This window comes from Lipomyces tetrasporus, assembly GCF_029532465.1.
Source record: "Lipomyces tetrasporus strain NRRL Y-64009 chromosome Unknown POJ06scaffold_5, whole genome shotgun sequence".
NCBI lineage: Eukaryota > Fungi > Ascomycota > Lipomycetes > Lipomycetales > Lipomycetaceae > Lipomyces > Lipomyces tetrasporus.
In genome coordinates, this window is record NW_026611600.1 from 654,309 (window position 1) to 678,604 (window position 24,296).

Below are 24,296 nucleotides of genomic sequence, written 5' to 3' on the forward strand. Positions count from 1 at the left end.
TTAAGTGCAATAAAGGATACTTGTACCGGGACATGACATTTCGTCTCGTTCCTTGTCGTTTTCGACAATGATAGACAAAATAGAGTATCCTAACTTATGCTCTGAGCGCAAAACGACTTCGATGGAGCACAGCTCCAAGACACTGTACAATGCTCCTAGAAACACCGCATGACAGCCGTAGATGAATACGCTAATCGCACTATTTACAGATCAGTTCATGTGGGTGTAGCTGATTTGTTGCCAATTAGCCAGCTTCAGCGAAAAAGAGGAACCGATATGAATCCTGCATAGAATTAAATGTTGTCCGGGTCGCACTTGACCTAATTCTAGGTCCTCGTTAACTTATAAACTGTCACCCCGGGCTTCCCGACGTCCTCTATTACTTTTTTTGCTTGGAAAGGGCCCAGCTTCAACTCAAGTATAACTGACATAATTTTGAAGTGACCGCCGCAGAGATTGTGGTGCAGCTGCGGCGACGAAGCGGCGGTTCAATGCGGTTCGATGGCCACGCCTGCGTTTAGTTAGTGATGCCGCACAGTTTTAAGTGTCGTTGCATTTGCAGCGGGAGCGCCTTCCCTTTCGTCGCAGCTCAGCACTAGCACCGCTAAACAGCCTCGAAACCCACACCCTTCACAAGGCGCATCCATCCACAGCCCATTCCTGCCTCACATATCCCACACACTGACGACCGCCATGTCCTACAAAAAGAACGAGGACCTCGACAGTGGCCCTGGCGGCGCCGTCATGGATAAGATGACTGTCTTCCAAGACTGCATCGCGGGATTCAACGCGTCTCCAATCCAGCCTCGAAAGTGCCGTGTTCTGCTCACAAAGCTCACATACCTGCTATCAACAGGTGACATCTTCGCGAGGGATGAATCCACTCGGCTTTTCTTCTCAATCACAAAGCTGTTCCAACACAAAGACATTGCCTTGCGGCAGATGGTGTATCTCGTTATCAAGGAGCTAGCTAGAAGTGCAGACGATGTTATCATGGTCACGTCATCGATTATGAAGGATACTACTGTCGGCAGCGACGTCGTCTACCGGCCGAATGCCATTAGAACGTTAGCTAGAATTATTGATGTGAGTTGAGTCTCTGATTTCACGCAATTGGCTCTCGTCGCGGACTTGGCTTGGTCTTGTGGATGGTTCACATCATTAAAACAATTGCTGATCGGTTTTCGTCTCTAGGCTTCTACAATCCAAGCAATTGAGCGCTTGATCAAGACTGCTATCGTTGACAAGCACCCTGTTGTTTCTTCGGCGGCATTGATTAGCTCCTACCACCTTCTGCCTGTGTCCCGCGAAGTTGTTCGTCGGTGGACCAATGAAACTCAAGACACTGTTCTTGCTCAGAAGATATTCCCACAAGCGGCATATGGTGGTGCTTCAGGCGGACTAGGAATAGGTCCAGCTGGTCCTGCGCCGTCAGTCATGACTCAGTATCATGCTCTGGGACTACTTTACCAGCTTCGATCTCACGATCGCATGGCGCTTATCAAGATGATTCAGCAGCTCGCCAATGCAGGCTCAGCACTGAAGTCTCCAGCCGCCGTTGTGATGTTAATTCGATTCGTTGCTCGCACTATCGACGAAGACAGGAATATGCGTCGTCCACTCTACTCTCTTCTTGAGGGATGGTTGAAGCACAAGTCGGACATGGTGAATTTTGAAGCGGCCAAGACTATTCTTGAAATGCGAGACGCTACCGACGCAGAAGTGTCACCAGCCATTAATGTGCTTCAGCTGTTCTTGTCGTCACCCCGTTTCGTATCCCGATTCTCCGCGATCAGAATATTGAATAGGTTTGCCATGATCCGGCCACAGAATGTCAACGTGTGCAACATCGATATCGAGGCATTGATCAACGATCCCAACCGCTCAATCGCTACTTACGCCATTACCACACTTCTGAAGACCGGCAATGAAGCCAGTGTCGATAGATTGATGAAGCAGATTACTGGATTCATGAACGACATCTCGGACGAATTTAAGATTATTGTAGTAGATGCTATCCGAAGCTTATGTCTGAAGTTCCCCAGCAAGCAGGCCTCCATGCTTTCTTTCTTGTCTGGCGTTCTCCGCGACGAGGGCGGTTACGAGTTCAAGCGTGCTGTTGTTGAAGCCATGTTTGATCTTATCAAGTTCGTTCCCGACTCAAAAGAAGACGCACTCGCTTACCTGTGCGAATTCATTGAAGACTGCGAGTTTACGAAGCTTGCCGTCAGAATATTGCACTTGCTTGGAGAAGAGGGCCCATCAACGGCTCATCCGACCAAATATATTCGATACATTTATAACCGTGTTGTGTTAGAGAACGCAATTGTCCGCGCTGCCGCCGTTACTGCACTTTCAAAGTTTTCTCTTATTGACGATGCGTCTGTTGAAGAATCGGTAAAGGTCCTGCTGACACGTTGCCTCGACGATCCCGACGACGAAGTTCGAGACAGAGCGGCCATGGCATTACGATTGTCTGCCACAGAGAAAACGCTTGCGAAGGAGTACCTCGCGCCAGAGTCGGTTCCATCACTTGTTGCGCTCGAACAGCAGCTCATTCTCTACGTCACTGGCGGACCCGACGCAGCCAAAGTTGCGTTCGACATCTCGTCGGTGCCATTCATTTCAAAGGACCAGGCGGATGCTGACCAATTTCGAGCAAAGACGATGGCCACTCTTCCTATTCTGGGAGTCAGCTCGATGGAGTCTGGCTCCGTGGCTGGTTCTGGCGGTGTCAGTCCCTCAAAGACTCCGGCGAGCGTTGGCGAGGATTTCGCCCAAAAGTATGCCGCTGCTTTGGCGAAGATCCCCGAGTTCCACCCATTCGGCGCTGTTATCCGCAGCTCGAGGCCCGTGCCACTCACAGAGTCGGAAACGGAATATGTTATTACTGGTATCAAGCATTTGTACAACGACCATCTTGTTTTGCAGTTCGACGTCCAGAACACACTCCCAGATACCGTCCTCGAGGATGTATCAGTGATTGCTAGTCCAAACATGGCGGATGACGAGACTGAGCCATTCGTTGAGGAGTTCATCATTGCGATTCCACGGTTAGTCCAGGAAAGCACCGGAACCATCTACGTTGCCTTCTCACGACCTTGCGGCGAAGAAAATGCTTACACTGGTGCCGTGTTCAGTAATACCCTCCGATTCACAAGCAAGGAGATTGACCCGACCACCAGTGAGCCGGAGGAGGAGGGATACGAAGATGAATACCAGGTCGAAGACATTGAGGTCGGCGTGGGCGATTTCCTTGTTCCCACCTATGTCGGCAATTTCCAGCATATGTGGGATCAGCTTTCGTTCGAAACTTCCGAAACTTACAGTTTGTCCGGTATCGGCAGTCTAAGCGAGGCTTGCTCTAGTGTTATTGAATCGCTATCCATGCAGCCGCTTGAGGGCTCTGAGACACCATTACAGAGCGCGACGCATGTTTTGAAGCTCTTCGCGCGGACGTTGCAGGGCGGCAAGGTTGTTGCGTTGGTGCGGATGGCGTATAGCGCCAAGACCGGCGTTACATTGAAGATCTCATCCAGAGCGGAGGATGAACGGGTTGCCAAGATGGTTGTTGGTGGTATCGCGTAGACTGTGATACATATCGGATTTATCTTGGGCTCTTTATTTTTTTAATAATATAGCTGGTAAAGGCCAATTCATATTTGATTTTGTTTATGTCTGCCTTGTCGTATGTATGTTATACTCTATTGAGTTGTAATATCAAAAGAAGTTTCATCATTTACATAGAATGCGACGGTTCTAATTTTCTCAATGTCACTCTATCTCATGCTTGCTTCAAATCAAGTGTATTGACTTATATCCAAGGACTATTAAGACCTCGTTGAAGCCTAGGTAAGATATCAGAAATCAGTGCATCACGCTTTCGAAAAAAATTAAAGACCAAAACCGCAAAATAAAACAAATTGCAGCACCTACGATTCCAGCGTGGTCTCCCACCGCAGTACTAAGTAGGCCCAAAGAAGCTTAACTGGTGTTGATCGGACGGGGAACTGTGCTTTCTTCTTGGTATGGCCGCAACTGATCGGTATTGCGGATTGGCTTGACCATGATGCACTTTCCTGCTGACTAAGCTATTACGTAACGATTTTTTTGGATTTAGGCCACTAAAGTTCTACTTTGAATATGATTGTACAGGTTAAGTGTGCCAGTTGACTAAACTATGGAATGAAGCCCAGGGAACTTGACCAACTGGATGACTATTGACTAATTGTCCACAAAGTAGTTATATATACATGCCGACCGTGCCTTGTGGTTTGAAGGTCGGTCACGCGCAAAACCATCCATCAATAGTCTCTTCTCGTAAGTATGGTAGCATGCGAGAATAGCGGACGTAATAAGAATATATTGTACACACGTAAACTGTTATCCAGTCCCAGCCCAATGACATAATTGCAATTACAAGAGCCAAACACCTCTGATCCCCCACATGGTTATTCTTTCCGAGCTCCCTTTATAATTTTCTGCACTCGTTCCTCCATCCGTTCCCGCGGCAGCTCCTCGGTTTCCTGAATCGCCGTAATAATTGCAGCCGTCATTTTGCAACTCTCCGAATCGATCCATATTCGCCCATTCCGGCCAACCGCAATCTCAAACGGCACTAACTTGCCGAGAACGTCAACAACAGAAGGACCGCCATAAGCTCCACTAGGGGCCAACAACCTCCTCGCAAGTCCATTGCTCACATCCGCCAGCATCCCACCCTTTAACTCACCAAACCCGCCTTCTTTGCCCGTGTTCTCGTCGAAACATTCAAGCTCGGGTTCGCCCAGCGCGATGGAGAACGCGCTGATGCGGGCGTACACGGTCGTTCCGTTCGACAAATTCGGGCGGGTGTGTCTCGACGCGGCGTTTGCGAAGGCAGCGGACGATAATATTCCAATAGGCGCTGCGCTGCCAGGAATACTGACTCTGTAGAATGATTTTTCTTGGTCGCCGAATCGGCCGATGACCGTGCCTAGGATTGTGTCGTGCACGGCCGGGACATACCGGCCCCCCGTAGTGTCGACATAGATAGTTGTTGATTTCTGGGGTTTCGAGCGAGCTACTGTTGTTAGCGTGCCTGCCCGGATCGGGAGGAGGGTTTCGGGTGGGATATGTAGAACGCCAGGGCCGAGTTGGATGACCGGTCCAGAATCTGAATCGTCGAGGTTGTCGCCGATCACGGAGTCCAGTGGGATTGGATCACCTGGCAGTATCACTTCAGACGACATTCTGCGCTGTATTTATTTGAATCTCTTGTCGATCTCTTAATCTTTTGGGTGAAGTTGAACAGATATATGGCTCTAACAGTCTTGTTAAAGTAAAATGCTATACAAAATCTGCGACCCGAGCCAGCAATTTTGCACAAACATTTGAGCCGCACGATCTCGAAAAGTCGCGCGAACTTTTCGACTAAACGTTTCGCGTACACCATATTGTACTTATTTAAAGGGATTACTAGTTGAACTACTAGTAGCGCACAATGCAAGTTGAGGTAAATCCCAATGAAGACACGGAATGGTATTCATCTCAATATTCAGGACTTATTCATCATGCTAATCTGTCGCCAGGAATGACATCCTTCGCGCCCATGGCGTAATCCCAGAACGTCCTCCGTCGCCTTCTCAAGTGATTGATGAAGCGATTGAGCGTGCACGTGAATACCAAGAACAGCACAGGCTCTCCGACAAATCAGACTCCGAGCTCTCAGCTCTCGAGGACGATGCGAATAATTCGTCTGAAGACGAGTTTATTGCCGCATACAGACGGAAACGGTTACAAGAACTCGCTCAATTACAGGTTCAGCGACAGAAGTTTGGGAGGGTATTCCCGGTTTCGAAGCCGGAGTATCAGAAGGAAGTTACGGAAGCTAGTACGGAGTGCTTTGTTCTAGTGCACTTGTCCTTGCAGCAGAATTTACAGTCCAAACTGCTTGGTGGATTATTTTTGAGGGCAGCAGAAAAGTTTGGGGAGATCAAGTTTGTGGATATTCCTGGATCGCGTGCTATTGAAGGGTATCCCGACAGAAACTGCCCGACGTTACTGGTGTATAAAGATACCAACGTCAAGAAACAGTATGTTACGTTACGCTTAATTGGCGGTGACGGCATGCGAATGGAGGATTTGGAGAGGGTTCTAGTGGACATTGGTGCAGTTAAAGAGAACGACAGTCGGTTAACTGAGAATACGAGGCAGAAAAAAAGAGATTACGAAGACAATGGTTACGACAGCGAGGTGGATCGAAGCAAGGGCGACGATCATGACGATGAATTTGACGAATAGTTATCGTCACTGCTCCGTATTTGCTTCTGGTTACTTGGACATAGAATAGCATATTTATGACAATATTTCTATACGCTCTTCGATCTTACTGCGGCTCTACAGTTTAGTAATCTGATGCTCGCCAAATACAAGCTTAACTAACGGATGTTATGTATTAAAAATGTAATGAAGCCATACCGCGTCTCTCGACAATAAATCTAAACTTCGACTTCAATGCCCCACTCACGATCATTGCACTGCTATTAACAAAGTTCCTTAAAATAATAATCATAAAACGAAGAAATGTATGCATCACGTAAACACAGCTCCACTTGTTCCAGGACCCGGTCAGCGAGAGACCCGAAGCAACACATGCGACTGTTGATCCTTCCATTCAAATCCTATTCCGCGGGAGCCCTCGAGCTCAGTCCCGGAGTCGTTCAACATTCTGCAAGACATAAAGATCGCAAATAACGAAATGAACACAAACGCAAACCATAGCAATGAATGAAAACGAAATGACAACAAACGCAGATACTATCGCAAATAGCCACCTGCCGATCTTCACATTACATGCGGGACTCTCCATATCTTTCCTTCTGATGCCGAGCTTACATGTACCCCTCTCGCTCTTAACTGTCTCGACCATCCGCGGCGGGTATTCGGCCAATAATGATTCCCATCCCAGGCATGCAAGAGAGATCTACCGGCAGGAAATTCTAGGAGAAAGCTTGACTAAGTGCAAAACAATTGAACGACGATAACCCCAGCCATGGAAGAATTAGAAACATAAACACAAATAAAAAGGCAAACACAACAATATTGCTGAAATAAATAAACTATAAGTGGAGAGGCAAAGCAATTATAAACTGGTAAGACTTCAATGCTTTCTTTTCCAGAAAGCTAAAGTCAAACGAATTGAAAGCTAAAGAACAGGGCTTGCTATAAGCTGGACTAAATCTTAGAAACCCTTTAGCATTGAATCGCGTCACATCTCCAGATAAATGCCAATTGCCGATAAATATATAGACACAATGCATGATGTCATTCACTTAATACCATTGCTGAGGAATGTTGGAGGAAGCTCCATTCTGCGGAGCATCTTCCTTTCGGTACTGCATAGGCTGTGGAGCCGGCGCATATGGATTCGGGGTAGGCGTCTTCGCCGATGAGCGAAGAACCCTATCAGCGCCAGCGGCACGACGAGCAATGTCAGCTGCCATAGGGTCTAATGCGTCACGGGCAGCCTGCCAATCAGTAACTTTGCGGCGAGAGGGTGTGGTACCACTTGCAGCAACGGGGCGAGAAGTGGAGGGAACTGTGCCGATTTGCTGAGGATTCTGCGAGACGGCAACAGCAGTACCTGATCTGGTGGCACGAGTGTCTTTATCCTCTGGGCTTTCCTCAATCTGCTCCGCCTCACCATTGCGGTTACTAATGGCAGTGTGAGTTTGATTCTGGCAAATCAGTTAGTACCATTGCGCGACCAAGTAGCGGAATATTATAACACGTACATATTTGAACATAGTCCAGTCAAACACATAATCATACTGGAATCCGTCTCGAACGAAAAGGTCTCTGAACAACTTTCGAAGGTACGTGTAGTCGGGCTTGTCATCGAACCTAAGCGACCGAGTATAGTTCAGATAGAGAGAGAATTCGGCAGGGAACCCACGGCACAGAATCTCAGCTGGAGTGGTCATCTTCTTTTCCATAATTCTGTCGTACTTCTGTTTCTTGGTGGCAGCCTTCAATCCTTGCCAGGGGAGCGACCCTCTGCAGAAATACATCAACACATATCCTAGAGACTCAAGATCATCTCGTCGAGATTGTTCTGTTATATAAGAAGTCAGTTATAGCTAATTATTATACAGCCGTAAATTTACGGTGACATACCAACACCGAGATGAGTGTTAACTGAAGCGTAACGAGCAGTTCCCGTGAGATTCTTGTTCTCTCTGTAAGGGATATGCATGTGCGTCCTGGGGTCTCTAAATTTCTTTGCCAAACCAAAATCAATGACATTAACCTGATTGCCACGCTTGCCTATGCCCATAAGGAAATTGTCGGGCTTAATGTCGCGGTGAATGAACGACTTTGCATGGATGAACTCAATACGGGCGAGCTAATTGAAACATTTAGTATATGTGGGCTTGTACAGTCAGCATCCCATGCTAACATACCAATTGATCGGCCAAAAGAAGAACAGTTTTCAGTGAAAACTTCCGGTTGCAGAAATTGAATAAGTCCTCCAAACTAGGTCCGAGAAGGTCGATGACCATCGCATTGTAATCGCACTCAGTACCATACCAACGAACAAACGGAATACCGACGCCGCCAGCTAATATCTTGTAACTGTCAAGCTTAGCTTAAGTGAAGGTCTAAAATAGGATCTTACGGCGACTACTTACACTCTAGCTTCATATTCAAGCTGGGGGTGTTTCGCACGGACGGATTCGAGCTTGATTGCAACTTCTTCTCCGGAAATAATATTAGTTCCTATATGTCATCCGTTAGTATTTCTCCAGTCACTCACACCATGCCCATCACTAGTGTGCTGCGACACAGCAGAGATGAGTATTGCATACCCAGATAAATATCACCGAAACTGCCACTGCCAATCTTTCGCCCAAGTCTGTACTTGTTTCCTATGCGAAGATCCCTGGAAATTAAAACGTGTTAGAGATGATGACAAAACCGAAGACCTATGAAAACATGACACCGGGAACCAAGACAACTCCGCAATGAGATAAAACAAATACAAAATATGCGACATCGTAATGAGTATACAAAATACCAATCAATGATTAAACATATTCCCTGCAGCCGCATCACTAGGTGTATACAAATAGGTCCAGTCGCGCGCCAGGTATTACGAAACGGGCGGCCGGAAAAGGCGGATCACATCAACTCTGTTCAAATCCTCCCTCGCTCCTCTAGTTGCCCATCCTATACATTCTCCTAATCAAGGGTTCCTGTCTAAAAGATTTCTAGATAAGAAAATACTCACAACGTAGACATTATTGATATGAAATAAACTCGATCTCAGCCGATGATCGACGCAAGATTAAGACTTTTTTAACCGAACAAGCGCACCAGGCCGACCGGTAGCAACAATTGTAACTGCTTCTATTTGACCTGCAGTGGTATTGACGCTTGTAATAACGCACACGAGGTTCGGATATAGTCGAGTGCTGACTTTTTGGGGCGAGGAACGCTACTATAAATACACGCAAAACAAGCCCGTCAGTAATTTGCAAAGCTAGCAAATATATATTATATAACACGCGGAAGGCACTTCACACTATTCCCGAAGTATACCCGAGTATTTTCTAAAAAGGCGTGTGTACTTCGGGAATAGATCCGCGCTCACTGTAGAGATATGCGGTGACGAGTGAGGAGCTCAGTAATCAACGTGACTTGCGTCGCAGGGAAAGGGGGCATACCGTTGACGATGAATGCAGGTGAAGGACCGATGGAAACACGAGACCTAGGAACGCTGGAAGCAAGTTTGCGCAGCGCAAGCAGACAGTGCCTTCAGGGAGGAGCAGGAATAGAAAGCGTAGTAGAGTTGGAGAGCACAGGGGGAACAAACGGCAGGGCGAGTGTACGGCGAGAGAACTGGATTGTGTGTGGCGCAATTGTCGTGAGCCTCTCACTAACAATCTCACTGTGGCCACATCACGTGCAGCACTCCGCACACCCCCCCCCCTGAACGGTGCTCTTAAATACGAACTACGCAATCACTGGTATACTTTATTCTGCCTACGGAGTAATTTTTCACAAATATTTTATTGACACTCTGACACATGTGCTCTAGTATTTACCGAAGTATGAGGAATCCAACTTGTGCCCACCAGACACAAATGACTTTATTGAAATTACCCAAAACTGGGCAGGTTGCGTATGCGGCAGTCTGAGGGCAGCCGGGTAAGTCAGCAGTTTGGCGGATCTCACGGTCCGAACCGATGAGACCCGGCAGCATATCACCTGTCGTTCAACGTCTGCTTTCAGGGGCTACATGTCACAGTACATATGTAAATGCGGCAGTAGCTCCACATAGCCATCTATTTCTGGCGTATATCTCTAATTGCACGCGCTATATGGATGCAAGTGCACCGCTACGTCCAAGACTAAAATACACTCTTTTATCTGCTCAACAGTCACATCACTCGCCCACATTCGCAACGGCCTGCTCGGCGATTACACCGCCTCGAATCCCGAACACTAGGCTCTAGGTCTTGCGCTTCCGTTATCATTTCCCATGACGCAAGATGCTGACACTGAGAGCGTCTGGTTCTTACTGAATGCTGCTTGCAATTCGTTCCACACGGAGTATCGTAGACTGATGACGGACATGTATCTGCTCGCAATGTTCCATCAAATTAGTAAACAGGCCGGCGATTTTTTCGGTGTTCTTTCACAACCCTGTCAAGTGGCGGCCGTCATGTCCGACTGAAACCTGTAAGCGGACTCGGTTGTCGAGACTCGGATGCCCAGGACTCGCCACAATTATCCAACCTTGGAACAAGCCGAAGAGTATTTATTTGTCACCTGCTAACCCCCACGCCCAAATAGCACAGCCTGGTCGGTGGCACCTGCATTTTGACGAATGTAGCATGCTCTTTCCGGCTGAATTATTCATTGAAGCGGCGGAGGAACCTCTATACAACATAATAGACTATTTACAGACCGTAGGATTACGTTGAACTCTGCGCCTGACAGGGCTTCAGCCAATAAGCTAACGTAAGTGAGAGTTCTCAGATAACCCGGTGGCATATTACCCATATCTACTACCATTATCACCTTCTCAAGCGAGGAACCGCACGCTTGCTAGAAAGGACCCGCAGTTCAAGTGTGCCACCCATGATTGCTTTTGAGCGCTATCACCACCGTATTTATTCACTCCACACGCATGAGCAATATCACTTCGAGAATGTAAATAGTACAGGTTTAGCTACGGGTAGTGCCGATACAGTCATACTGAACAAAACTATCTTAACAGCGATGTCGTAGGAATACATTAGTATGATATAGAATAGTTCCCCAAACCATTTGTAGGAGCTAAATCAATCAGAGCAACAAGTCAAATAAGAGTGGCGACATGAGTATGTTTAACCGTGACGCATGACGCGGCTGGCTACCCTCACCCTCGCTCATGCGGCGCTGCCTACATCGTCGACAACTTGCACGAGATTGTACCTTCCCGTTCCTAATTAGCATTCAAGAAGGCGTCGGACTGTACACTGCGCAATGGATCTATTCAAGGCATGCCAAACTTACGTCGACAAATTACTTGACGACTCGAAGCCGGCAGCTAGAAACGGTGTGTACGAGTCTTCCGGAGGGAAGATGAAGATCCTGTTACTAGACAACGAAACAGTACGCGACTTTTAAGCACTATCAATACGCATGATTGTTATGAAACATCCAGTTACTGACACTTTACTAGACGCCGATATTATCAATGATCTCGACGCAGTCGCTACTTCTTAAAAATGAGGTGTATTTAATGGAGTACGTCACGACATCACCTAATGGCCTGGCAGACCTGGAAGCCACTAACGTTTGTAGTCGCCTCGACAATTCAAACCGTGAACGTATGCGCCATTTACGCTGCCTAGTATTTGTGCGCCCGACAAATGACGCCATCCAAGCCATCGTCGATGAGCTTCGGGACCCCAAGTACGGCGAGTACGAACTCTACTTCTCGAACGTTGTCAAGAAGAGCGCGTTGGAACGCATGGCGGAAGCGGACGACTATGAAGTAGTTAAAGCCGTCGTCGAGGTCTTTGCGGACTTTTTGGTGATTAATAAGGACTTGTTTGCGCTGAATTTATTCGCACCGCAAAGTTGCATTTTTGGAGACGCGCCAGAGTCGTGGAATACACGACCGTTTATGAGATCTGTGGAAGCGATTACGGGGGCATTGTTGACATTGAAGAAGAAGCCCCTTATTCGATATGAAGCGAACAGTCCCTTGGCCAAGAGTCTAGCCATTGAGACTTTGGTACGTGCTCTCTCTACAGGAGGTATGCAGGAGTGCCGCAATTCTTACTTGACTTAGTACAACATTCAGCAAGATCCAAAACTCTTCGATTTCAGAAAAATGGACACGCCTCCAGTGCTGCTTATCCTCGACCGCAAGAATGATCCGATTACACCGCTCCTTACACCGTGGACATACCAAGCCATGGTTCACGAGTACCTCGGCATCAGGAATGGACGGGTAGACCTCTCGGGGGTGCCTGACGTTCGTGCTGACATGAAAGAAATCGTGTTATCGCCTGAGGGTGACTCGTTCTATACGGACAGTATGTTTAAGAACTTTGGCGATTTAGGCGCTTCGATTAAAGACTACGTCGACAAGTATCAATCGCGGACAAAGTCAAACGCGAATATCGAGAGCATTGCAGATATGAAGCGATTCGTCGAGGAGTACCCGGAGTTCCGCAAGCTGTCAGGAAACGTCACCAAGCATGTCACCCTAGTTTCGGAATTATCGCGACGAGTCAGTCAGGATAATTTGCTAGAGATAAGCGAGCTCGAGCAGTCTCTCGCTTGTAACGACAACCATGCCAATGACTTGAAGCAATTGCGGATTTTCTTGTCTCAGAATCTGCCAGATGATACCAAGATTAGATTAGTCGCGCTCTACGCACTCCGGTATGAGAGGTCAGATCAAGGACCGTCAGCATTGCCGTCCCTTTTGGACCAGCTTTCCCGCGCTAATGTCTCTCCGACGCGATTGCTTGCTCTCAAAACGTTGCTACGGTACGCCGGAGCCAGTGAACGGCAAGAAGACCTATTTAAAACAGATTCGATTTTCTCTCGCGCACAATCAGGCTTCAAAGGTCTCCAAGGAGTCGAGAACGTGTATACTCAGCACGTCACGCTACTAGAGCGCACACTAGGAGCATTAGTTAAAGGCAGGCTGCGCGACAACTTGTACCCTTTCATAGAAGGCGGCGGCAGCTCACGAGACAAACCGTGCGACATTATCGTGTTTTTCATAGGCGGTGTGACGTTTGAGGAGTCAAAAGTGATTGCCCAGATTAATGCCTCCACACCGGGGCTACGGATTGTGGTCGGAAGCACTGCGATGCATAACAGCAAGACGTTCCTGGATGAGATGGAGTTTGCGAGTACAAAGTGGCAGATTTAAATTTATAGTTATTGCAAAATGATCGGGACATATGGGGAATTGGCGTTTATGTAAGATATATCAGATTAAACTATGCCTGCCGCTCTTGTGTTTTCTCTCCGGAAAGTCTAAGCGGTCAAACCTGCCGGTGTCTTTGCTCGCCGGAAAGATCGTGACAAACCATGTGCATGTACCCTACGTTCGTGCGTCCGACAGAGATCTATATCTGGTAGAATAAGTAATTGCGGTCGCTTGTCCTAGCCGATTGCAGGACTCTTCATTCATCCAGTCCCCGTACGTCGATGCCTCAATACTTTGAAGAAGCAAATACTCTACAGACCGACAGCAGAGCCGACCGTCTATGTCGTCACTTATACGCTATTGTCGGTCCACGGCGTGTATAATGCCAAAAGTCAAACGGTCCGCCTCTAGCGAGGCGTAATCCAATCGATGCAAAAAGATCCGACTGGACCCTGGCGTCACCAAGCGAATACCAGCCGCACAATGCGCGGCTCAAATATCAGGTCGGGTGCCCTTGTCAACTAGGTGGTAAAACCGAAGTCTGCAGTGGGGAATTAGCCATGATGGCAAAACAGCCAGAGGGGAGAGCGTGCTTCAACTGTTCGGGCACTTAGCAAAAGATTGCCGGCTACCTAAGGAGCCTGGTATTCAGAGAAATGAAAGCGCGCAGTCGCGAATGCTAGGGAGAAACCACCCGAATTCAACTGGTCGGTACCTGAATCTATTAATAAGGGTCAAAGTCTACAGTCGGTAAAGTACTACACAAACAGATCCAGAAAACCTGAACACGCAATGACGGCGTTTGAACGTGCTGCGCTGGTGTCCAATGGCAATCAGGAGCCAAAATGTGATTCGGCAGAGTCGAATCATAGGCTCTCCAGCTTGTCGGATCGGGTGAAGACTGACTTGGTGGTGAAGGTTGCCAATGGAGAGCTTGTGGACATTGAATACATTGGCATAAGTAGAGATCGAAGTAAAGGATGCAGAAGGAAAGGAGCATATTCTACTACTCAATAACGTGATGCACTCTCCCAAACTTGCTCATAGTCTTTTCTCGGTAAGACGTGCGGCAGAGACGCAAGCCTGCAAGGAGGTAGAATTCTCCAGAGGGATGAGTGTTTCTTCGTTTTGAAGGTACTGCAGAAATTGAATTGGGCTGCCTAACTAAAGACAAAATGCTATACGAGTTAAAGGGAGTGATATATGCCAACCTTATCTTGGCGCTTCAGTAATAGATGTCGATACCCCGACGCATAACATCAGCCTGTCAGATCTTATTTATATTTGCAATTTCTTGGCTCGCGCAGCAGATCAGCTCCGCGGGGGCGGGAGTGGATGGCTCATAGTTGAGTCACCACCGGCTTCGCGCCTACCGGTGGATACGATTTGCGATTAATCGTTATTCGTATTCGTAAAGTCCAATACGATTACTATACGAGTCCATGTAAAACTTTACGATTAACTATACGAGCGCTGAGGTTGGTTACTCGCAAAAAATCGTATAGTCATGCACCTGACTTTCATTATCTGCTCTGAAATGCACACGTAGAGGACAAACAAATAAAGAGAGATAAATAGAACAATATTATTATTCAACTCTTGAGTAGTGATCTGCGAGTAAAGTTGGAAACCATTTTGATGAATGCGCACTTCGATACCATCTTAATTTTTCACGCCATACCTAAATAGGAATACGATTACTATACGATTACTATACGATTTTTTGGTAGACTATACGATTACTTTACGATTAGGTTCTCAGTTTTGCGATTAACTTTACGAATAATATAAAATTTTGACGGTACCGTAATCGTATCCACCCCTAAATCGCGCCCCAGCATTTGGGAGATTCAACTTTGCGGCCGAGAAAGCGAAGAAGATCGAAGTGAAGTGGACAGATTGTAAGAATCTATCGAGGACGGGGTTGTGAGCGCGCCAATGAGTCGAGGGTGATTCAATAAGCGTCGCCTTCCCAGAAGGGAATTGGCGTTTTCTATAATAGCCGTAGAACAAATGATAAGATTCCATAATCACTAGAGAGGGATTTAGCAACCCTTTTTTTTGATATACATAGCAGCCACTAAACCCTATTTGGACCTGGTCGTGGGGGTCAGGTCCCAATCAGGAAGTTACGGTGTCGTGCAAGCCAAAAAATTTGACTCAAACTTGTGCGAAATTTTTTAAGTCCCTTTTGGGCCTAGCTCCTTGCCAAAAGGTCCTATTCAGGCCTAGCCCATCCACGCGTCCCGCGTTTAAGTTTTAGCCAGGAATGTTGACTCGCGTCGTCTATTATTTTTATCCTAAACACGCACCATAACACACATTCAGAACCTCAACATCATCGAAACATGGCCCCGAAAGACCGCCAGGGACCCACACTTCGTATACCAGGACCGTCTTATGCTTCGGTCGCCGCTCAGGCGGCTACCGTGACGACTCCCTTATGCGCTGCAGCGAGTACGACTCCGATGCCGGTTGCTACGATCTACTGGAAGATACAGGCGGTGATTTCAAGTGTCCCCGACTTGCCAACTGTTGCCGAAATAGCGGCCGGCAACTGCCGCTCGTGCTAACGCGGTCGCTACACGACTATTTTCCTCGTCGTCAGCGTCGTCAGCGTCATCGGCGACCTCGTCTTCAGCGTCATTAGCGGTCTCTCCGGTGAAGCCTGTGGCCTCAGATCTTTATAGTGAATCTGAAATCATAGCGAAATCTGTCATCGTCCATGCTGTCGAGATCAAAACTAACCGCGGCATAGGGTATTGCTGGGCGGTTAGGACGATCAGGCTGCTGCCATTCCATCTCAGCGATGTTGCAAGTCCTCGCTCTCAACAGGGCTGAACAGGTCGTCTATCATCATACGTTCAGTCATAGCTACCGCAAGAATCTGTTTGTGACGATGACGAGCTAGGCGATAATTGGTGAGCATGATGGACTCGACGGCATTTGCTATGGAGCTGACCGCGTTGTTTACGATTTACTGACTTCACGCGTTGTTCAAACTCAAAAATCTAGTAAAAATTTACAGGTGCTAAACAACGTCAAAATTGAAGTTTCATAACTCTCAAGCTTTATAAGGGTTAGGGTGACCTCTTGAGGCAGGAGGCGCCGCTATCATATGTAAAAAAACAAGGTTGCCAAATCCCTCTATTGGCGAAAGTATTGTCACACATCCGAAGGATCGAAAGTCCTCGACCAAAACACCGATTTCCAATCTAGATGCACTGGAAGCTTTGGGCCGATCGTGGATTGCCTCCGACATAGTGGGCGACCAGCGGATAAGGGCACAGAATACGTGCGCCACGCTGAGAGCCGGACACACTGGCGGCCAACGTGGCCGGAGCCTTCTTCTCCTCCACCCACGTCACCAGAGCTCCCAGTGGATCGCTGGGAACAGCACCGAGCGTCGGGGTGCCCGCGCAATGGTCCACGCCGGGCGCAAGAAAGAGTCGAAAGAATTCGTTGACCTTCGCAGACCCTCCCATCAGCCGTTCGACCCGGTCCCGGTAGTCGATGGTTCCCTTGGGGAAGATCAACTGGTCCGACAAGCCATGCCACATCAGAAGCTTTCCACCGGCCTTCTGGAACCCGGAGAGGTCAGGGTTATCCGTGCCGATGATGCTGCCATACTCCCTCTCGGACTGGGATAAGAGCCGATCGAACGTTGAGTAGTCGATGTCGCCGATATTGTAATTGGCGTCCTTGGCCAAGTAGTACCGGATCCAGGCGTCATTGACGAAGAACGGAAGGCCAACACGCTGACCACTGACGACAGTCGTGTTGACCAGAAAGTCCAACGCAGTCCCAACATTTAAGCCGTACCAAAGCGACTGTCCACTCGGTCCAAAGGGCCCCTGAAGTGTTTTCAACACCACCCGAGCGACGGCCTCGCTGATGGTCACCTCAATCCCATTACAACACACGCACGTTCCGACCAGTCTGTACGGGTCAAAATGACAGAGGTCCGGGTCGCTGATTATGCCGTCTTTGATCCCGTCCAATTCGTCACACTGGGCAATAGCGGCGTCGGTGAACGCTTTGAGTTCACATTGCGATGGGAAGGTGTTTTCTTCTCTCATGACAACTTGCGGCCATTGTTCGGCAACCACGTAGCTGGCCCAGAAAATCGCCGGGGCGCCAGCAAGGATCCCGTCAAAGAGGTCAGGATATCGCTGCGCCGCAACCATGGCCTGTCTCCCACCCGTCGAGCATCCGTTCCAGTAAGAGTAACGCGCTTTCGAGCCGTAGAACTGCTCGGTGATTTCCTTTCCGACGATGGCCATGTCGTGGATCGATCGGTACGCGAAGTTGGTCAACGTAACCATATTCACAGAGCCATTGGGTAGTAATGCCCATGTCTCCGGCGTCAGTGGATTGACGGCAACGCCCGCGTCGGTAGAGGCAGACGAGTAGCCTAGTTTTACGGACGGACCTAATGTCAGATCAAACTCGCCAGCTGCGTATCCAGATCCGCCGTTGGCTTGGAATCTGCCGTTCCAGTCTTCGAGTGGCAGCCACACTTTGACGAGCACTTGATCATCTGCGCCGGGGTGTGTGAGGACTACGTCCACTTCGCAAACGTTCAGGCCATAAATGGAGTCCAGTAGGAATGGCGGCGTCGCGGGGACGGTGTGATTCAAGAGTTCCATTGCCTTGATCGATATCACGTTGGCTCCCGGAACATGGGGAGCGTTGAGATGGATGCAAGAATTCTTCGTATGTCCCTGGTTTGCATCGTTGGCAGCCACCACTCCCAGAAGGGAAGCGGCCAAATAGAATAGAGATAGTATTTTCATTGTCGAGGGTTGTCAGTACCACGCTATTGATACCCGCGAATTTGATAGCTATTTCCTTAGGGTTAGTTTTTGTTGTATGCTGTGTTCACCTTGTTTTTCTTTTTTGAAGGACCTCCCCTTTATTTATACATTTTTTTATCTATAAGTCGAGGGCTGCACCGCCCCTTTACTATCTAAACATTATTAAGAAACTGGCAATGTCACTTATAAGCGAGCACCAAGACTGGGACTTAAGAAAATTCGAGAGTCAACCATTCCTCTTTTGGGACTAGGGTATGTAGACCTGGCGGATATGGCCCAAAGACTATGTGAGTTTTGGCGCGCCACATTGCTTGACTTTGAAGCACACTTCTCAACCACTGATGGTCATCCTCATGGTGCCGTGCAAAGATCAGCCCTGGCTGATGGGAAGGACAATTATACTTCCTCCAAATTTAAGCTACATGCGATTTGAAGTAGTGTGAGAATCACGAGTGCGGCTGACCAACTCAAATGTGGTCTGATAATGATTAAGGTTGGGCGCTATGGCAGATCCGAGCTAAATTAAGGTTCTCGTCTCCACCCCAAAAATACTTTAGCTTCAAAATGCCAATGAGTTAACCGACAACACCCACCAAACGGGCCCAGCAGCTGTGGCTGCCTGCATGACCGTCACGGTAATCACGGTAATGTTTCACCGGCGCCGCCAAGCGATGACAGACTCTAGTATTCCACTCGACTTCGATAGCATCGACGACGAGGACGCCATCTTTCGATTTAGGTTCTCACAACTTTTTCGCCCGAATGGTGTTTTTGCTCGCCCAACCGAAAGGTGCTGTTGCTGATGCTGTCGCAGAATCGCGTCAAGATGGTCCCGGCTATGATACCTGTGTCGTCAAGTCAGACAAGAACAGGATGATGCCCCTGCACCCAAGTCGAAACGAGTTGCAAAACGCTACCGAGATGATCGTGCTGTTGACGTGGCAACACCTGCTGGGAAGGATGCTGCTGCTAATGTTGCTCCTTTAAAGAGCAAACGGTGCAAACTCACATCTCCTGACCAACAACTACTGGAACAACGTGTGCGTATGAACGCGCACATGAATGAATTTTACGTAAGTGCAAAAGATGCGAAATTGTGCTAATTACTTTGGTTTTTTTATTTCCCCGTTCTCATCCTTTTTGTCTTTAGGACGTAACCGATTGCAAGCCAAAAAGCAGAAATAAAAGGCAGAAGTAAAGTAGGCCCTAACCCCATGCCGTTAGCGTCGTTCTTGCGCACCTGATCGGGTATAGTGGCATGTCGCGTCTACATTATTCTAATTTACTTGTCGCGGCTCTTGATCAAGCTCTTTGGTCTTGAAGGGTCTGAGGCTAAGGGTAAGGGTCGCAAGTCGGAAGCTAGTATAGTAGGTGATCGATTTGCAATAGTATATTTCTGTTTATTTCTTTTTTTCTTGCCTTCTCAATAAAAGAAAAGTAGAAAGGAAAAGAAAAGAAAAGGAAAGAGAGAAGGATCCATCTATATAGATGTGTATGTATAGAAAGACGAAACCGAAAAGAAGAAAAAGAAGAAAATGCTGCCAACACTGTGTACTATTCGCAACGACGAGAATATCGCTTTCGCGCACTGCTCTGCTGCCCACCCGTGCATGAAATTTGTTCCGTATCCTTAGAGACGTGGCGTTATCTTGGGCAATTCGGATTTAGATGTTATCAAAATTTGATTAAATTTTTCATATACCGCCTCCACCAAAAATTAAAAAAAAAAGATCCCAACCTATCGTTATATCCTTCATACCTTGACCAGCCCTAAAAACCGACAAACCTAACTAATGCATCAAAACATATCATACAAAAAAATCATTCATTGGTCATCACGCTGAACTAGCTGGCACCTCTTGCGCCGATGAAATGACTGCGTCGAGAGACTGGGCTGCGGTGCCATCGACAGGACACCCGCCACGGACGCCTTCGGCCACGGCGGTCGCGACCGAATTCGCGTTGGCTGCACTAGATCTACTCGATATCCTTCTCAGTTCGTTCATAGTCGCTGAAGAGGCCTGCTCGTGGCTGTTCAAGACTGCCGTTTCTCGTCGCTCGAGCTCGCTGGATGGACGACTGGTACTCCTCCTTCTGAGGACGTTCGGATTCGACCGGTCCTGTTCAATTCCGCCGGCGGCAGCGTCAGACACGACCGGCGAGTCAACCGGCATCAATGGCGTGCCGTCGTCACGGAGTAATCCCCGATCAATAAGATACCGCTCGACCGCACTTTCGCTCTCAGTGTAGGTCGGCAGACGTCGGTCATTAACCGCCCACTCCTCCTCTTCGTCTTCAATAGCTTCTTCTATGGCCTCTCCAATCGACTCGGGTTCAGGACTGCCAGGCGGTAAGATCGAGTCAATACTCGGTCGCGGGCAATCATACACTGATTCCGACTTGCGGCGGTATGGTGGCGGAAGCGCTTGTCGTACTTTATGCTCAAACCGAAGATTAGACATGAGCTTGAGGAATGCTTGTGCGCGCTGTTGTGTTGAGAACGGGACAGTGAAGATGTGCTATCGTGGGACACGTCAGTGTGAGTGATCTCAAGGTCGTGGCAACGAAAACAAAATTAACATACAGTCGATAGATTGGCAAGGAAAAACCAGACTTTAAGTTCGCTTTCGATCGTTTTCATGCTGCCGATGTCGAGGATCTCAACAGAGCATCCTTTCGATCCTGGCGAGGTCGGCACAAATATAAGCTACCGCGGATTAGCAAGTGCATCTTCGTAGACCGCCCAACCCATCCAGGACTCACCCTCATAGTTGTAACCCATAACGCACCCATCTTGCCCTTCTTTGTAAGGTATGAATGGAAATACTCCGGCTCGTTGTAACCAAAAAATCCGGGCTTCAGCGTCGGCGTCTCGCGATGCGAGCATAGTTTTTTTGGGAAAATCTGGAGCACGATCTCGTTCGGCAGCAGGATCGGGTCTTTGCAGCCTTCCGGCGTCGGTGGCCGGGACAGGTCCTCTTTTGCAGTTTCGGAGCTTGTGGCGGTTCTTTGCTCACTTGAGGAGAATATACCGAACGGAAGTCGCATTGCAGTCTTCGATGTGCGGGGATAGCGTGAAATATGACGGTGTCGTTCAGGAATACGTGAAGTATATTTGCGGAGCAGGGAAAACCTGAGCCGGTGGCAGAGTTGACTTTTTGGATATGTAGCGACCGTCGGCGACACAACGCTTACGGGGATGGCCGAGGAAAGCACAAAATTGACAGCTGACTGGACTATTTTTTTTGCACTTGATTTCCACTCATGCGTATGTAAATGAAACCTGTCTGGAACTGGCCCTACAAGAATGTGGTGCGCCTCGGAAAGGCTGTGCGAGCGTCATGATCAGCTGAGCACCAAGCCGCTAGTCACGTGGGAAACGGATGTGCCTCCAATTAGCTCAAGGCGGTAAATTGAACTTTAATATTGGTACAAGCATGCGGCGCAGAAGTTAGAGCGGCTTAGATTCTGATGTTGACTGTAAATATTTTCAATGTGGCGCCAGAGAACACAGGACATGTTTTACGTGGAGGCGGGTATATGCAAGAGATGGCGGTTTTCGCAAATGCGTCAGACAAGACTGTCGAGTTATTGCGGTGTCTAATACCAACTCCGCAACCGATATTGACTTCTCAAGCATCCGTCGGATCCATCCGAACCCGTCAGGCCGCGTAAGACCAGCCCGCGTGGCTTCATGCGCGGCGCCCCCGTAACCCTCGACGTTGCCGTTCGCCTGGGCGTATCGTGTAGTAATGCTCGAGCTGGGACAGAGTAAAATCTAGCAACCCTCACGCGTCGGAAGTTAGGTGGATGGTGACGTCCGGTAGTAGTGCGAGCCCCTGCACATCTGTCGACACGTGTGGCTCCAATGTGGCAAGCACCGCATTCGAGAAATCACAGCTGACGTCACAAATCCGCACACAAAGGGGATCATCCCGTGGCGACTCTACATTTATCAGCAACACCAGCTGTCCTAGCAATGAAATTTTCTCTGTCATCCCATATATTTCCATTGGCAAAGGCCGAGTTGTTAAGAAAACTTGCTAATCAAGCAATTAGTTAGCGATGGGTTTCGCAATTGCTCGTTACATCTGTCTGGCTTGCGGGTTGCTCTGGATCGTTACCGCACAATCGTCAACTACTCTGCTTCCGCTAGACCAGATTTTGCAGACTACAAGTATCCCTTCTGACATTATATCGATATTTACGCATTACTTTCCGACGAGTCTGTGGACCGACTATTCCGCAGTGTCACACGAACTGTCGATTTTAATGGACAGCGATGGGGTGACTGCGTATGACCATACTTACACAGATGGCTATTCTCACACAGATGGCTATTCTCACACAGATGGCTATCCTTACTACGGGCATTCTCGTCCAGGTGGGTGTTCCCGCCCAGATGGGTATAACCACACATATGGGTATGGTACCGGATCAAAGTCTGCGGAAAAAACAAGTGGATTTTTAACTGGCGGCGTCAATGCATCGACGGCGGCGACACCAACTGCAGTGACGCTAACACTAACATCAGCGCCTGTATTTGGGACAACGTCTCTGCCATCTTTACCGGTAACGGCCGTCGTTACCGGATCGACGGCGTCCGCGAGTGCCACTGAGCGAGCTGCAAGTACGAGTTTGTCGACAACTAGCGACGACATTGGAACTACAACTGCCGGAGCTACTAGTTTCGTGGGTTTTCCGTCGTGCCTAGGGATTATCGTGGCCATGAGTGTCGCATTGGTCTTTGGAGCTCTTGTTTAGGGCAGGACATATTATTGTGGTGGTGTAAATAGTTGTATAATTTAGGCTCGGCCGGCGAATAAATATTGTGTACACTATGAAAGCATATTTTGTGACTGATCATCCATTCCATTAGCCGACCCGCAGCTGACAGGCCGATGCGGTACAAGTTAACAAGAAGGCGGGGTAACGATGATGATCCATGTAGAGGGTGGTAAATAACTATCCCATACCGAGTCTACCTTCTCCGCGATTTAAACTGGCGTCTCATCGCTGGCGCATGTTATTGTGCATAAAATATACGAGTTAGCGCTGGTAGGAGTTCCGCGTGTTTGGAGCCTTGCAATGGGTCGGCTGTGGCCAACACACGCGTCGCTTCGCCAGCGTCAACCTGTACCAAAGGGGCGGCTCTGACGGCTCACCGGCTATTCATGCCCATCCGCATTATCAAGCCCAGTCCTATGGACAGCGAGAGATCTGCTACTGCCAGGTCGATTTATCAAGTACTGAGCTGACCACTTCAACACAACCACACACAATTGATTCGGTTTGTTATTATTTTTAGCTGAATACAATTCATGGCCGCTACGCGAGTGGCCCCGTGCGAAGGTGAGGCAGTTCATATGAACGAAGCCTCCCTACCCCTGAAATGTAGCCGAGCAGCGCTTTGCTTCGCACGGGGAGAGCAGCTTGGACTTGGCGAGATACAATAATGCGTGCCTGTTCGTGCGAGTCCCTCGCGGGTTGCCCGTGATTGTGATTTAAACCCCGAGTCCACCACGGTCCACGTCCACGTGTGGTCGCGAATCGCGGCTTATAGGACCGATAATTTGTTCGCCCGGCTTTTGAAGTAGATGGCCTCTCATGTATCGGTCAAAGAAAGAATGCCGATCGCCTCTTGTGCAGTAAAAATTAGGAACTGCATAAAGCGAAAAGGCGGTCTGCGTCGATCGTTCGGCATTTCCCCAAGACTTACGTTCACGTGTCGAATTGGCAGCAAAATATGCATACAGGCATTCCGATATCATTCGCGACATGGAGAACGTTTTCTTGACCTGGCCTGACGTCAGTCCAGACCCAGGGGTTCTTCACGTGTGTGCTGCCCAAATTTCCAGTGTGCTCTTCACGCAAATACGATTGTGATTGCCAGGCACGTCCTCGGCGCCCAGGTCAAGACTGACAGAGCGAATGCCCACCGGTAGCCATTTAATCCATCAGGAAATATCTTCCAGATGGCGTATAGCATAAAGGGAGAAAATGTAATTTGCAGTGTATGATCAGCCTGCGTCGGCATGTGAAAGAAAAAGAAA

At 48.4% G+C, this 24,296-nt stretch overlaps 9 protein-coding genes across 9 annotated transcripts; 4 read left to right on the top strand and 5 right to left on the bottom strand.

Annotated features, from left to right (window-relative positions):
• Positions 1–600: 600 nt before the first annotated feature.
• On the top strand, positions 601–4,016 carry POJ06DRAFT_275513 (adaptin N terminal region-domain-containing protein). Its single transcript, XM_056189649.1, has 3 exons — positions 601–1,086; positions 1,195–3,848; positions 3,937–4,016. Exons 1-2 carry the CDS (start codon positions 694–696, stop codon positions 3,586–3,588), a joined length of 2,787 nt encoding a protein of 928 aa, XP_056043870.1. The 5' UTR covers positions 601–693; the 3' UTR covers positions 3,589–3,848; positions 3,937–4,016.
• A 133-nt stretch (positions 4,017–4,149) lies between these two features.
• On the bottom strand, positions 4,150–5,544 carry POJ06DRAFT_104201 (uncharacterized protein). Its single transcript, XM_056183953.1, has one exon. The coding sequence runs from the start codon at positions 5,229–5,231 to the stop codon at positions 4,452–4,454; it is 780 nt and encodes a 259-aa protein (XP_056043871.1). The 5' UTR covers positions 5,232–5,544; the 3' UTR covers positions 4,150–4,451.
• Positions 5,358–6,523, top strand: POJ06DRAFT_104229 (thioredoxin-like protein). The gene is made up of 2 exons (XM_056183954.1): positions 5,358–5,520; positions 5,571–6,523. Exons 1-2 carry the CDS (start codon positions 5,483–5,485, stop codon positions 6,280–6,282), a joined length of 750 nt encoding a protein of 249 aa, XP_056043872.1. The 5' UTR covers positions 5,358–5,482; the 3' UTR covers positions 6,283–6,523.
• A 790-nt stretch (positions 6,524–7,313) lies between these two features.
• On the bottom strand, positions 7,314–9,037 carry POJ06DRAFT_268017 (kinase-like domain-containing protein; the record flags this gene model as incomplete). Its single annotated transcript, XM_056189283.1, has 7 exons — positions 7,314–7,718; positions 7,776–8,095; positions 8,158–8,386; positions 8,445–8,616; positions 8,673–8,760; positions 8,850–8,923; positions 8,982–9,037. 7 exons carry the CDS (start codon positions 9,035–9,037, stop codon positions 7,314–7,316), a joined length of 1,344 nt encoding a protein of 447 aa, XP_056043873.1.
• Positions 9,038–11,463: 2,426 nt separating this feature from the next.
• POJ06DRAFT_252677 (Sec1-like protein) lies at positions 11,464–13,528 on the top strand. Its single transcript, XM_056187551.1, has 4 exons — positions 11,464–11,643; positions 11,714–11,778; positions 11,836–12,271; positions 12,329–13,528. Exons 1-4 carry the CDS (start codon positions 11,515–11,517, stop codon positions 13,424–13,426), a joined length of 1,728 nt encoding a protein of 575 aa, XP_056043874.1. The 5' UTR covers positions 11,464–11,514; the 3' UTR covers positions 13,427–13,528.
• Positions 13,529–13,771: 243 nt separating this feature from the next.
• POJ06DRAFT_252679 (uncharacterized protein) lies at positions 13,772–14,674 on the bottom strand. The gene is made up of 2 exons (XM_056187552.1): positions 14,020–14,674; positions 13,772–13,967 (listed from the first exon to the last, which is right to left on the bottom strand). The coding sequence occupies exon 1, from the start codon at positions 14,424–14,426 to the stop codon at positions 14,151–14,153; it is 276 nt and encodes a 91-aa protein (XP_056043875.1). The 5' UTR covers positions 14,427–14,674; the 3' UTR covers positions 13,772–13,967; positions 14,020–14,150.
• A 1,715-nt stretch (positions 14,675–16,389) lies between these two features.
• Positions 16,390–18,379, bottom strand: POJ06DRAFT_252682 (feruloyl esterase). The gene has a single exon (XM_056187553.1). It carries the CDS (start codon positions 18,220–18,222, stop codon positions 16,642–16,644), a length of 1,581 nt encoding a protein of 526 aa, XP_056043876.1. The 5' UTR covers positions 18,223–18,379; the 3' UTR covers positions 16,390–16,641.
• A 1,527-nt stretch (positions 18,380–19,906) lies between these two features.
• On the bottom strand, positions 19,907–21,556 carry POJ06DRAFT_252685 (uncharacterized protein). The gene is made up of 3 exons (XM_056187554.1): positions 21,007–21,556; positions 20,828–20,950; positions 19,907–20,762 (listed from the first exon to the last, which is right to left on the bottom strand). The coding sequence occupies exons 1-3, from the start codon at positions 21,289–21,291 to the stop codon at positions 20,079–20,081; spliced, it is 1,092 nt and encodes a 363-aa protein (XP_056043877.1). The 5' UTR covers positions 21,292–21,556; the 3' UTR covers positions 19,907–20,078.
• A 752-nt stretch (positions 21,557–22,308) lies between these two features.
• POJ06DRAFT_237949 (uncharacterized protein) lies at positions 22,309–23,007 on the top strand (the record flags this gene model as incomplete). Its single annotated transcript, XM_056185976.1, has 1 exon — positions 22,309–23,007. One exon carries the CDS (start codon positions 22,309–22,311, stop codon positions 23,005–23,007), a length of 699 nt encoding a protein of 232 aa, XP_056043878.1.
• Between the last annotated feature and the right edge of the window lie 1,289 nt (positions 23,008–24,296).

Coding starts and splice junctions, on each gene's coding strand:
- POJ06DRAFT_252685 (XM_056187554.1), bottom strand. CDS start 21,291: ATGCGACTTCCGTTCGGTATATTCTCCTCAAGTGAGCAAAGAACCGCC. Junction 20,951..21,006: donor TATGGGTTACAACTATGAGG/GTGAGTCCTGGA, acceptor AATCCGCGGTAG/CTTATATTTGTGCCGACCTC. Junction 20,763..20,827: donor TCCTTGCCAATCTATCGACT/GTATGTTAATTT, acceptor GTCCCACGATAG/CACATCTTCACTGTCCCGTT.
- POJ06DRAFT_252677 (XM_056187551.1), top strand. CDS start 11,515: ATGGATCTATTCAAGGCATGCCAAACTTACGTCGACAAATTACTTGAC. Junction 11,779..11,835: donor AATGAGGTGTATTTAATGGA/GTACGTCACGAC, acceptor TAACGTTTGTAG/TCGCCTCGACAATTCAAACC. Junction 12,272..12,328: donor GTCTAGCCATTGAGACTTTG/GTACGTGCTCTC, acceptor TACTTGACTTAG/TACAACATTCAGCAAGATCC.
- POJ06DRAFT_252679 (XM_056187552.1), bottom strand. CDS start 14,426: ATGCTCCTTTCCTTCTGCATCCTTTACTTCGATCTCTACTTATGCCAA.
- POJ06DRAFT_104201 (XM_056183953.1), bottom strand. CDS start 5,231: ATGTCGTCTGAAGTGATACTGCCAGGTGATCCAATCCCACTGGACTCC.
- POJ06DRAFT_252682 (XM_056187553.1), bottom strand. CDS start 18,222: ATGAAAATACTATCTCTATTCTATTTGGCCGCTTCCCTTCTGGGAGTG.
- POJ06DRAFT_104229 (XM_056183954.1), top strand. CDS start 5,483: ATGCAAGTTGAGGTAAATCCCAATGAAGACACGGAATG. Junction 5,521..5,570: donor CCCAATGAAGACACGGAATG/GTATTCATCTCA, acceptor ATCTGTCGCCAG/GAATGACATCCTTCGCGCCC.
- POJ06DRAFT_275513 (XM_056189649.1), top strand. CDS start 694: ATGTCCTACAAAAAGAACGAGGACCTCGACAGTGGCCCTGGCGGCGCC. Junction 1,087..1,194: donor CGTTAGCTAGAATTATTGAT/GTGAGTTGAGTC, acceptor TTTCGTCTCTAG/GCTTCTACAATCCAAGCAAT.